At 42.2% G+C, this 12,065-nt stretch overlaps 6 protein-coding genes across 6 annotated transcripts; 1 reads left to right on the forward strand and 5 right to left on the reverse strand.

The window, feature by feature from the left end:
- Positions 1 to 427: 427 nt before the first annotated feature.
- Positions 428 to 2,413, forward strand: EAF02_003684 (uncharacterized protein; the record flags this gene model as incomplete). Its single annotated transcript, XM_038899732.1, has 2 exons — positions 428 to 1,646; positions 1,974 to 2,413. 2 exons carry the CDS (start codon positions 428 to 430, stop codon positions 2,411 to 2,413), a joined length of 1,659 nt encoding a protein of 552 aa, XP_038760659.1.
- Positions 2,414 to 4,350: 1,937 nt separating this feature from the next.
- On the reverse strand, positions 4,351 to 5,203 carry EAF02_003685 (uncharacterized protein; the record flags this gene model as incomplete). The annotated part of the gene is made up of 4 exons (XM_038899733.1): positions 4,351 to 4,542; positions 4,584 to 4,872; positions 4,930 to 4,990; positions 5,122 to 5,203. 4 exons carry the CDS (start codon positions 5,201 to 5,203, stop codon positions 4,351 to 4,353), a joined length of 624 nt encoding a protein of 207 aa, XP_038760660.1.
- A 325-nt stretch (positions 5,204 to 5,528) lies between these two features.
- On the reverse strand, positions 5,529 to 5,729 carry EAF02_003686 (uncharacterized protein; the record flags this gene model as incomplete). The annotated part of the gene is made up of 1 exon (XM_038899734.1): positions 5,529 to 5,729. The coding sequence occupies one exon, from the start codon at positions 5,727 to 5,729 to the stop codon at positions 5,529 to 5,531; it is 201 nt and encodes a 66-aa protein (XP_038760661.1).
- A 66-nt stretch (positions 5,730 to 5,795) lies between these two features.
- Positions 5,796 to 8,323, reverse strand: EAF02_003687 (uncharacterized protein; the record flags this gene model as incomplete). Its single annotated transcript, XM_038899735.1, has 10 exons — positions 5,796 to 5,974; positions 6,074 to 6,223; positions 6,335 to 6,502; positions 6,611 to 6,760; positions 7,135 to 7,296; positions 7,394 to 7,594; positions 7,651 to 7,818; positions 7,925 to 8,080; positions 8,187 to 8,243; positions 8,293 to 8,323. The coding sequence occupies 10 exons, from the start codon at positions 8,321 to 8,323 to the stop codon at positions 5,796 to 5,798; spliced, it is 1,422 nt and encodes a 473-aa protein (XP_038760662.1).
- Positions 8,324 to 9,311: 988 nt separating this feature from the next.
- EAF02_003688 (uncharacterized protein) lies at positions 9,312 to 9,521 on the reverse strand (the record flags this gene model as incomplete). Its single annotated transcript, XM_038899736.1, has 1 exon — positions 9,312 to 9,521. The coding sequence occupies one exon, from the start codon at positions 9,519 to 9,521 to the stop codon at positions 9,312 to 9,314; it is 210 nt and encodes a 69-aa protein (XP_038760663.1).
- Positions 9,522 to 10,271: 750 nt separating this feature from the next.
- On the reverse strand, positions 10,272 to 11,903 carry EAF02_003689 (uncharacterized protein; the record flags this gene model as incomplete). Its single annotated transcript, XM_038899737.1, has 2 exons — positions 10,272 to 11,724; positions 11,779 to 11,903. 2 exons carry the CDS (start codon positions 11,901 to 11,903, stop codon positions 10,272 to 10,274), a joined length of 1,578 nt encoding a protein of 525 aa, XP_038760664.1.
- Between the last annotated feature and the right edge of the window lie 162 nt (positions 11,904 to 12,065).

The raw sequence follows: 12,065 nt of genomic DNA on the forward strand, positions 1-12,065 counted from the left end.
GTACATATTTACGACGGCACAACATATTGAAGCAATTGTATAAATCAAATGACGTTTTCTGTGACCTGACATGGAAGATTATTTGGTATTAAATCTAGAATGAAGATATATTTTCAAAGTAATTCTGCAAGAATGTTTTAAGTTTATTCTTATTCGTTGGCTTGCAGTGCATCGAAATCACCAATTGTATCAGATTTTAGTGCCGTATTTCGTGTCATTTGATCGCCCTCATCACATCCCACCGAAAGAAAAAATAGTAGCCCCGCCATTCATCAAACCAGCCAGCCTTACCGTATCTACCTACATTGATATAAAACCAACGAACAATTTCGAACATACAATACAACAAGAGATAACCTCATCAATCTAACGACAAATTCGAATAATCGCATTGATATAGCATCCGCGTAATAGGAATCACAACAAAATGGAGAAAATCACAGAAAAGATCGCGGCTTTGCCTCCAGACACCAATTACTTCTCCCTCGAATTCTTTCCACCAAAGACCTCAATGGGTTCTTCGAATCTACGTGCTCGTCTTGACAGAATGTCTCGAGCATTGAGGCCTTTATTTGTCACCGTTACATGGGGTGCTGCGGATCTTACTGCGATCAAGTCTTTAGAACTCGCAGAGTTATGTCAAAGGGATTTGGGCCTCACAACGTGTCTACATTTGACTTGCACAAACATGAGTCGAGCATTGGTGGATCAAGCATTGGAAGATGCAAAGGCATTGGGAATTAGAAACATATTGGCTTTGAGGGGCGATCCCCCTAGGAGTGAGGAATACCGTGCCATTGACGAGAAGAATGGTGATACGCCTGCTATGGATTGGGAGTTTGAGTGGGCAATCGATTTGGTACGATATATTAGAAAACAATACGGCGACTACTTTTGTGTTGGAGTGGCGGCATACCCAGAAGGACATGCGGATGAAGGACATCCAGAGGGTCAAAGCCTTGAACATGACCTGCCATACTTGGTGGAGAAGGTTCAAGCGGGCGCGGATTTTATCATGACACAATTATTCTTCGATGTCGACGCATACGACGGATTTGAACAAAAGCTACGAGATCATCCAAGTGGCGCATTTAAGGATATTCCTATTATACCTGGTATGATGCCAATTCAAAGTTATCAAATGATCAAGCGAACTACGAAACTCAGCCACGCGAAACTACCCTCAACTATTATAACAAGATTGGATGCGGTTCGAGGGGATGATGAGATGGTTAAAAAGGTCGGGGTGGATATTTTGAGCGAAATGGTCGAACATTTGAAGGGCACAAAATCTCAGTACTCGGGGCCTAGAGGTTTCCATTTCTACACTCTCAATTTGGAGAAGGCGGTATCTTTCATCTTGGAACGAACAGAGCTTATTCCAGACGCTGAAACCGTCGCCGCTCTGGAACCAGAATTCGTTCCTACCATTCCAGATATTGCAGATTTAATGTCTATCCATAGTGGTTCTCACAAACGTAGCTCCAGACGTCGATCATCTGTTGGATCTGATCCTTACAATCGCATTATAATTACTGCACCTCAAACCTCCAATCCTAGCTTTGAAGCCACAGCACAAGAAGCTGGTATTCCAGCTGAAGCTGTCAACTCGCGAGCCAATACTCTTGCAATCAGTGAAGGAGAAGGTAGTCTTGGTCGAGAGGCCACATGGGATGACTTTCTAACGGTCGTGGGGTGATGCTCGTTCTCCTGCTTATGGAGAGATTGTGGATACGGTGTTTTCACTTCACATGTCCATTAACCAAGCTATCAAACTTTGGGTCATCCAAGTTCAGAGCTGATATCACGGACATCTTCATTCGTCATCTAGAGTCAACTCAACCGCCATTCCTTGGAGTGAGGAAGGTCCAATGAAGAAACCAACTCTATCAAAAAGCAACTCCTGAGTCTCAATAAGAAGGGTTGGTGGACGGTAGCCTCCCAACCTGCAGTCAACGGACTCAAATCCTCAGACTCAATTTTTGGATGGGGACCCAAGAATGGATTCGTATTCCAAAAAGCATTCGTAGAACTCTTCCTTCCAACAGCTGATTGGAAAACCCTACATGCTAAACTCACATCTCCTGAACTCCGGGACACAGTCTCTTTCTACGCCTCAAATGCCAAAGGAGATTTCATATCCAGTGATGAAGCAGTCGGAAGCACAAATGCAGTAACATGGGGTGCATTCCCTGGCAAAGAAATCATTACACCAACGATTATTGAGGAGGTTAGTTTTAGGGCATGGGCGGAAGAAGCGTTTGGCATTTGGGGAGAGTGGGCAAGAGTTTATGGGAAGGATAGTCAAACGAGGAAGATTATTGATGGAATCAAGGAGGATGTTTGGTTGGTTAATGTTAGTCATCATGCTTATTGTGAGGGAGAGGGATTGTGGGATGTCCTTTTGAATTAGAAGGGATGGTAGCTTGAGATGGGAAATCGGATCAGGATGGATATTGAATGCGATGACTGCTTTGTATTTGGATGCATCTTGAGGTTTTAAATGAAATCGTCGGCTGCATGATTGGTGGGAGGGATTAGTTATAGGTGTTGGGCGTATAGGAGAATTATAAGATTGACTCTAATTGGATTTTTTGATTGTATGAATTGAGAAGATTTGAAAGCCTCTTGATTTTTCTCAGAACTTCTATTGTCTTTTTATTGCTTCATCATTATTGACTTGGTGTTTATTGGAAAACTATTTTCTTCTATTTTTTCGATATTTTTAGGAGAGAATTCTAACTCATGTCACACATTTATATACGATTCAACACACATCTCACACCCAAAACCTGAGATCTAAAACTCCAAAGTATAAAAACTCGCAAAACTTTTTATTCATCTGTAATTACTGACTGTCATTAACCATAATTATTTTCGTAATTCCCGATTCGGAAGAAGTGAAACGATTCGTCCGTCATGTGTCTGTCTGTCTGCCATCTACTCGCTCGCTAGCTATCCATCTACCGCTCAAACTCATCTTTCCTGAGAATCTGAGATTGTGAGAATTTGGAATGAATAAAGGGAATGAGTGAAAGAAGTGAATGAAACCATGATATCCTTCCTTGAAATTGAAAAATTGAAAAATTGAAATAACCACCACCATTATCATCAATCATCATCATCATCATTCTGAAGTAAATGAATGAGTAATCGAATGATTGGTGAAACGAACTAACTGAATAACTGACTAACCGACTAACCAGACCGGGCTGAATGAATGAAGGAAGGAAGGAAGCAAGTAAGAAATATGAACCATCTGAAGCGAACCAAGGAATTGAAAAGAATGAAAAGAAAATCGAATTGAATCGGATCGAATCGAATCGAATCGAAGTGGATAGAGAACTCGCAACCTGTTGTGTTCATCCTATCCCATCCTATCCTAAACTATCGCATCGTATCGCAATGTATCACAACCCCCTGCGAGAAATCAAAGACCGAGCCTGAGAATGCTTGGATTCGGGGAGTGTTTGTCAGCATGCTATCAACATTTGATTTTTCTCTTTCGAGAAAATCATCGAGTTGTTGTTTGTTGTGGGTTGTCGGAGAAAGAGAGGATGATGAATTGGATGGATGAGATGGATGAGATGGATGAGATGGATGAGATGGATGAGATGGATGAGATGGATGAGATGGATGAGATGGATGAGATGGATGAGATGGATGAGATGGATGATATGGATGAGTGGATGAGATGGATGAGATGGATGAGATGGATGAGATGGATGAGATGGATGAGATGGATGAGATGGATGAGATGGATGAGATGGATGAGATGGATGAGATGGATGAGATGGATGAGATGGATGAGATGGATGAGATGGATGAGATGGATGAGGGATGGATGAGATGGATGAGATGGATGAGATGATGAGATGGATGAGATGGATGAGATGGATGAGATGGATGAGATGGGATGAGATGGATGAGATGGATGAGATGACTAGAGCAAAATTCGATATCTCGGTGAAAAGAGGGAGGAAATTTCTGCTATCGAATTGATTGAATAGCGAAGGAGGCGAGGAAGGAATCGAGTTGAATGAAGTGAACTGTGGATGAAAAATTGTAAATTGTAAATCGAAAGTCGCAAGTCGAAAGTCGAAAGCATAATTAGATGAGGTCCTCCGAAATGTAATCATAAAGTATTTGCGTGAAAAAAAAGCGAGGAAACGAAAATGTCGAAAATGGGCGTAGAGTTGAAACGATGAAGAGGGTTGTTGTGGATATCTTAGCAACGAAAGTAGAGTATCCGGATCCCGAATATCGTAGTTTGAATCTGTGATCGCTGTGTCGTCATCGCGCCATTAGATACTCCATCCCACGCATAAGGTCGCTCCCAATTCCGAAAATCTAAGACTCATCGTCGTAGAAAACATCTTCCTCTTCAACTCCATCACCTCCGTTTCCATGAACAAGACGAAGATCAAGACCATGACCGTTTCCATTTCCGTGACCATAACCATGACCAAATCCACCACCACCAAGCATATCCTCATCACCATCCGCAGCGCGACCAAAATCATAAGCACCAATATCCTCATCCTTGATGATCAGATCGTCGTCGCCCTCGTCATCGGAATCACATAGCTCTTGATGTTAGTCTTTGCAGCTCGGCTGGGTGTTGCCGGCTTCTTTTCGACGCGGCCGCCCTTGACTTTGTTGATTGTTTCCTTCTTGACTGGAGAGCCCTTCTTGGATGGCGTAGCCATTTCCATGTCACTGTCATCATCGCCCTCCTCATTGCTGGATGCAGCGGCTTTCTTGGTGGATTTCTTGGCTGAACGAGGAGCACGAGCCTTCTTGGGGGTCGTACCTAGGGAATCATTAGTACCGAGCGGTGAGTTGAGAGCCCAAGCAGGTTCTTTGCGCATTCTGTTGTTTATGTTAGTTCTTCTGTTTTTGAATGAAGGGAACAGAGCGGATACGTACCTTTCGAAGCGAGTGGATATAGCCTTACCTGTAACACCATCACCAAATTTCTCGGCGGTGGCTGAAAGATGTTAGTGAGACATTCCTTCAATGAATGAGTGGTAGTGATGAATGGGCGATGACAAATGAAACATGAAGGCGTGGGTGTGTAAAATCAACACGAGGATGAAGGGAGTTAGGAATAGCAAGAACCATTCTTAGCAGCAGCTTTGATGGGTCGAAATCGATGCTCCAGAGAAGATACGGTGGTGCCATCATCCAACCACTTTGCCATTGCTATGACGTACATTAATATCTGATCTGAGTTTCTCAAAACTAAAGAAAGGTATGTGCTAGCGACGAAATGAAATTGAGGAATGGGGTAACGGGGAAATTCTCGCATATGTTAGCACCAATATTGAGGGTTTGTGGATCAATTCCAGCCTTGAAAGCTTCGCGCTGGCGATGTGCATTGATTGGCTTTTAAAGCTCAAAATTGAAATTAAATTCCGCCTTTGGTGGAGTCCTTGCCGAACATGTTGCTAATTTCTAGATAGCTGGAGAGATGAATGATGTGTTCTTCATGTTGTTGTGTAACGGAACATAAATTAAAGGAAATATTAACGAAACAATATCGCTTTCAAAGAACACTCGCCCTTATTGCCGCGTTTTCTAGGATCAGGATTCAGAGCTGCGTCAAAGTCCTTGGGATCTTTTCCGTTGAGCACTGCATCTTTTTGGATCTTAGCACCAGCTCTGATGCCGCGAAATTGCCATTTAATTGAGCTGACGTCTGTGTCCGAACCGAAGTGCTTCGCCATTTCTGTTGACCAACATTAATATTGAGAACAAAACGGGTGTAGAGTGCTAGGGAAATGTGCATGTATTCAAGGCCCGCAATGGAATATGTAAATCAAGAGACCATTGGAATTGAGTATGATATCTTTGCAGTCTTTGCCAGCAGCTCTCGCACTGCGAATCTGGTCGACATGCTTCTTGATGGTGGTTGCAAATTGGAATTTGATTCTACCAGCAGTAGCATCTGAACCAAAACACTTTTGAACTTCTGGGAGAAAGTTAATATGTGCTTGAAATAAATATGTGTGTAGAAGCGTAAGATGAAATAGATCGAAAACTGTCAATTAAACATGGTAGAACTTCTAACCAGTCTTGCCGCCAGTGACAATATCAACCGTTGAAGGATTTTCGCCTGCAGCAAGCATGGCTTTCTGACGTTTGGCGATGACCTTGTAACGAGTGTCGAATTGAAATCGAAGACCGTTCATAGTGGAATCTCCCATGAATTTGTCCATTTCTGCAATTGATCAGCCATGGGCATCATGTAACAGTTATTGCAGAGAGCTAGGTGATGTTTGATAATAATAGAAGAAAAAACACGAAGAATCAAGATGACAGAATTCCTGACCATCCTTTTCCTTCTTGGCAGGCATTAAACCTTCCAGATCAACACTCTTGGGATCTCGACCGGCTGCTCGCATCTTGGTTTGGCGACTGCCAAGAACCTTGATACGCTTTCCAATCTGTTGCTTAATAGCATCAACGGTAACATCTGATCCCATAATTGCAACGATCTCTAATATTCAAGGTATCAGTGCTGGCCAAATGCGGTTGAAAGGATGTATGTGCTGTGCTGTGATAAAATTGTTCAAAAAAACTGTAAATAGATGACAGAGTTTCTGACCACCTCCTAGACCATCAAGGCTGACTTCCATAGAGTCTTGACCTGCTGCTAGCATCGACATCTGACGTTTGCAAAGAACTTTGACAGTCCGACGAAAGTGATTCTGGAGAGATGAAGGAGTAGTGTCTGATCCCATAATCCTTGCAGTCTCTAATAACGTGATATCAGTGGTGCTCAAACAGAATGGAAATCAAAAAGTCAATGCAGCGAAACATGACCATAAAAGCCAGGAGCAAATTGTTGACAGAACTTCTGACCACCTTTTGGGTTGTTTAAGGAGACATCCAAAGGATCTTTACCGGCATCAAAAAAAAGCTATTTGACGACGGGAAAGAGCTCTGATGGTTGCATTGTACTGGATCTTGATAGCTATGGGAGTGACATCCGAGCCCATGTACTTGGCAACCTCTGGACTCAAAATCAGTTCTGTGCAAACATAAAGAAAGTGTGATTGGTGTGTTGAGAAGATACGGTAATGTTCCACAAAATATGAACAGAGCTTTTCCTAAGAATGAAGATATCACCAGACTTCTGTTGACTACCCAATTTGTCCAAACTGGCATCCTTGGGGTCTTTGCCAACAGCACATAAAGCATTTTGACGAGCAGCCAAAACTCTGAAGCTTCGACTGAACTGTGCTTTAACACTAATAGGAGTGACATCTGATCCCATCTTTGCAGCAATCTCTAAGGGATATCAGTGGATTTCAAAAGCAAGGAAAGGTGATGGGTGCTGTGTGAAGATGTGAGAGCAGTCTCGAAAACATAGACAGAACTTCCTGACCAGCCTTATATCGGCGAGTACCCAAGTCTGTCAAATCAACATCTTTACAGTCCTCGCCGGCATCACGCATGGCAATCAAGCGTTCACCAAGAGGTTTGATGGTTTCTCGAAGCTGTGATTGGATGTGACTAGCTGGAGTTGCTGATCCCATAAGCACGGAAGTCGCTAATGCAGCATTAGTGTAGGCAAAAAGGGACAAATCTGTGCTCTTGTGATATGGAACTTGAAAGACGAAAAAAACATAAACTCATTCCCACCCTTTCCCTTGCAGGCAACCTCTCCATTTGTATCGCCCACATTCATGAGGATAGGATCTTGTCCTCTGGCAACGGCAGCGTTGATCAGTTTAGCATCAGACTTCAAACGCCTAAATCTGTTGTCAAGCGCAGAGGCAGTGCAATCTCCACCAAAGCGAATGCTGATTGCTGTATGAAAATCAATACACGAACGAGCAGAATTATCCGCGAAATTTTCATTGTGCATGAAGAAAAGATTGATGAACAATAACTTATGCTCCACGATGAATGATACCTTTCTTAACGCTAAAATCGTTCTCGAGATTGACGGTAGAGGCATTGAGTCCTGCATCGACTGCTTTTCGGAGGCTCTCGGCATTACGCTTTATGCCACTCATACAACGCCATATTTGGTGATAATTTGACTCATCTCCGTAGTATTTGGATATTGCTGGTAAAATCAGGGATCAAAGACAAAAGAAAGAAGATGGAGAATGATTAAACTTGCGAAGGCCAAAACTAAAGAGGGAGAATTCTTAATGAAATTGTTTACTAACCTGCGTAATCGAGTTTGAGATTTGGGTGTGCAGCAACAATGGCGCTGAGGAGGCGAACTACCATCGTGTGAGTATAAATGTAAGAAAAGTGATCGTTTGGACAAACCAGTTGCTTCATAAGACTTCCAATTAGGCATGATTGCGGTATTGGAAGGTCTGCAGATAGATGGATCAGTATGGTTATTTTACTTTGGATAGTCGAATAGACCGGTAAGTCGCGGTAACAAAAGCACGTAGAAGATACAAGAGTAGGAGGTGGAAAAGTATGACTAGAAAAGAAAGAGGAAGTGGGAGAGGAGATGAGAGAAAAAAAGCAACGACGATAAGAATTATCGATAGTGCGTGATCAACAGTGAATTCTCATTATGCTCAAGTAAAGGTGAACAAGATCGAGAGACTCAAACAACGCACTTGGCGACAATTATGAGGAAAATGTATTTGTCAAGATTGACAGAAACAGAGTATTGATGGATGGGAATGGTCGAGTATAGAAAGTTATTGTAGGAAGAGAACAATAACATACTTGGTTGGGTGTTTTGTTGTTATGTGTTGCTATGGAGAGTGCGCCTTGTGCGATATCGACGACGACGATCTAGAAATCCAAATCAGTATTAGTAACTCATAGACCAGGATCATTTCTATTCAAGAAAGTGATAATGGGAACAGGAAAAGTACTCACAGTAGTCAAGAATGCTATGCGATAGATGAAAATAGATGATTGATCAAAGTATTGTTGAAGTTAATGGAGGTTGTAAAAGGTTGTTGAGGTTGTGGGGGAAAAGAAAGATGTGCGAAAATGGGTCGAGATTTGGGACTTTAAATAAGTGAATTTTGAGCAGCCAAAAGAAGCGGGAAGAAAGAGCGCCAATAGGGAAATCAGGTTTCAGTAATCTAGAAATCCTGTAAGCCTGGTGTTGTCTATTGTTCAAAGTCTGAATAGATTCAAATAATTCAATGTCAAGCGCATATTTTATACCGGTCATAACACAGTGAGGAATAGACATTTTTGATTGAGCCAAGTTTCCAATCTATTCTACACAGCAGACCCTTCATTTCTGAGCTAATTCGACTAATCCAAGATGATGGTTGTAATTATTTTCTATTCTTCCCTATCCCAAAGATACTTCAAGTACATTGAATTCTCCAGATTGTCTTCCCAAGATATTCACAATTGCACGTTTCTTCCGCAACAATAGCGGGGTCCTCGCACGGACTGAAACCCGATAGATTCTTGATGTAGGCATATGGGTATGCTGCCTGCGGGAACTTTTCCGTGAAACTTGGTGTATATTGGTTTTGCTTTTTTCGTTTGTTGCCATCGGATACCAGCATCATCTTGTGCGACTTGATACTTTTTTTTCGTTTTTGATTACATGAGGAGTCTGCTGCCTAATCATTTGTATTTCAAGAAACAAACACAAGAAATAGATTCAGCTATTAGGCAATTATGGTAGTATATTGGAAAGATTCTAAATCAATGATCCAGAAAAAGATCTCAATATTCCAAGGTGGTCTGATACATCATTTTGAATACTATCAGATATCTACTACATTTCAAATAACTACAACAGAATTGGGAAAATAGCGAGAAAAGATTGGAAATAGATAGAACAATTTTAAGAATTAAAAAGGAATAAGAAGAATAACCAATTAATATTCGCAAGCTGATCCAATTGGACAATGACTAGTGTCCAGTTGTTTGCAAGTAAACTGCTGAAGCAGTATTCAGTGGATGTACTTCGAACTCGCTGCTTGAAAAACAACAAACACTCGCTGCATATTGCCTGCAATAATGAATCCACGACATTAGTCTCTAAAAGCTCCTTTCCGTTGCGCGAGCAGATAATGTATGCATAAACCCAAATTCCCTCGGCTTCAAATGACCCAACGTGCTGCTGATCCAAAGGTGTGCAAAAACCAATGAAACGGGATGTCTCCCCACCTTCCCCAGGAAGAAAGATCCTCGGCCTTATCAATTCCGCCAACATACCTATCATATTGATGCCGGATGTATCCTCTTTTGGGATATGATACAATAGAATGGACCCAATAATCTTAGTGTCTTAGCATGTCCTGAATTGTATTCTACACATCTTCAACGACTTTATTCGTTTCCTGAGTGGTCTGCTTTGATTTCTCAAATTCCATCCCCAGAGCAGCAATAGCATTTCTGGCACAAATTGCAGCATCCCAATTACCTTCTCTCCTAGGTACAATATCTAGAAGCACTTTTATGGCCTTTTTCCGGGTAGAGATAACCCCGAACATCGCCGCTGCCATAAGCGATGGTATAATCCCAGCATGAAATACAAATCCCTTTTCAAAATTTGGGTGGGCAGCGACTATTTTGCAAATTTCCACGACCTCTTCAAAGCTGGATTGATAGAAACGAGCTGGGGTTTGTGGAAAGAAAGCCGAATGAAAGCTATTACGTGTTGTTAACCAGTGCGCTCGTAACATACGAATACTCATAATGTCGACATCTTCTTCTCTGGCACGCATGGCCAATGGCTCAAAAGCAATCTGCCATTGATCGAGTTTGTCTAAGATCTCCTTGAATTCAACCGCTGCTGGAGACCAATCGAGCATTCGATGATTCCATATCGCCGAATCTGATATTTCTTCTTCCGTGGGCTCTTCTCCTCCTCCTCGAATAAGTGTTACTGTGCTCATGAGAAAGCTGATGACCTGCCTGCAAATTGACGTGAAATTTGCACCCGCATCATCGATGCTTATAAACCGCGTTGGAATCAGGCTGGGAATATACATTTGAGTTCCATGTATGATATCTTGTGCTTGTGCTATCGTGGGATCGATGGCGGAAACCAATCCAATATGCGTGCTATGAAACGTGGCAAAAATGACGTCTTCAATGATATTTGGGGCTGGTGATAATGTTGGATCCGCTACCTGTCGCTTTTCGCGGTCTTTCATCCATGCTTGAAGTAAACTTGCAGCGCTTTGAATCTGGGTTATCGCCGCCATTCGATTTCCGTGAAAGTTCTCAAAGGAGAATATAAGTAATGTGGCAAGTAAAGTCATTCGAATAGGTATGAGCTTTTTGATTCCACCAAGAGCTTTACCATATTCCTGTATGGCAAATCTATAATCATCATTCATCGCCATAAGCTGACCCTGCTTGCGTGCTTTCATGACCCTACTGAGAGCCCCAATTGCACAGACAGCCTGGAGAATACATGGTTCCTGATGACATGCTTGAAGCATAACACTACTCCATAGTTCAGAATAAAATCCGCCAAAGACTTGGATCGTAACATCGCTACAGAAGAACCGAAAATATTGGAAGTGTCTTGGACTTTCGAATTTGATATCAGAAATGCTCTTTATAGGACCATGACTGAAAAGTGATTGCCCAATAGTATTCGCGACCTCCTTCGGTAGGATTGTTCTCCTGGTTGCGACTCTAGATTTTGGAATTTCACGTGTTAAATAGCCACACTTTTGAGAAGTGCCTTTATAAAATATTTTACAGCGACTACACTCTGGCTTTCCTTCATCGCATTTAATCCGTCGAGTTCTGGTGCTTGTTAGCCATAGGAACAAAATAATTAGGCTTGTCCGGGAGACAGACTTGCATGTTGTACAACCCGAGTGAACTTTCGGCAATCCTCTTCGCTTTCGTAGCGGTCTCGACGTTTCTTCTCCTGTACTAAGATCTCGTTTTAGCTGCGGTGGAGGTGTTATAACTAAGAACATTTTCCGGACGGTGTTGGAAGAAAATGTCGAGATGGCTACAAATGCAGCTGTAGAACACCAAGATTCTGGCAGGGCTATGTGCTCAAATGTAACGTGACAAAATGGCTCTTTTGTCCGTCACAACCGAGTATACAGCTGATCTTTACCCTTGTCGGAATATAT

This window comes from Botrytis sinoallii (assembly GCF_014898435.1).
Source record: "Botrytis sinoallii strain Bc 23 chromosome Unknown BSIN_005, whole genome shotgun sequence".
NCBI classification, from domain to species: Eukaryota; Fungi; Ascomycota; class Leotiomycetes; order Helotiales; family Sclerotiniaceae; genus Botrytis; species Botrytis sinoallii.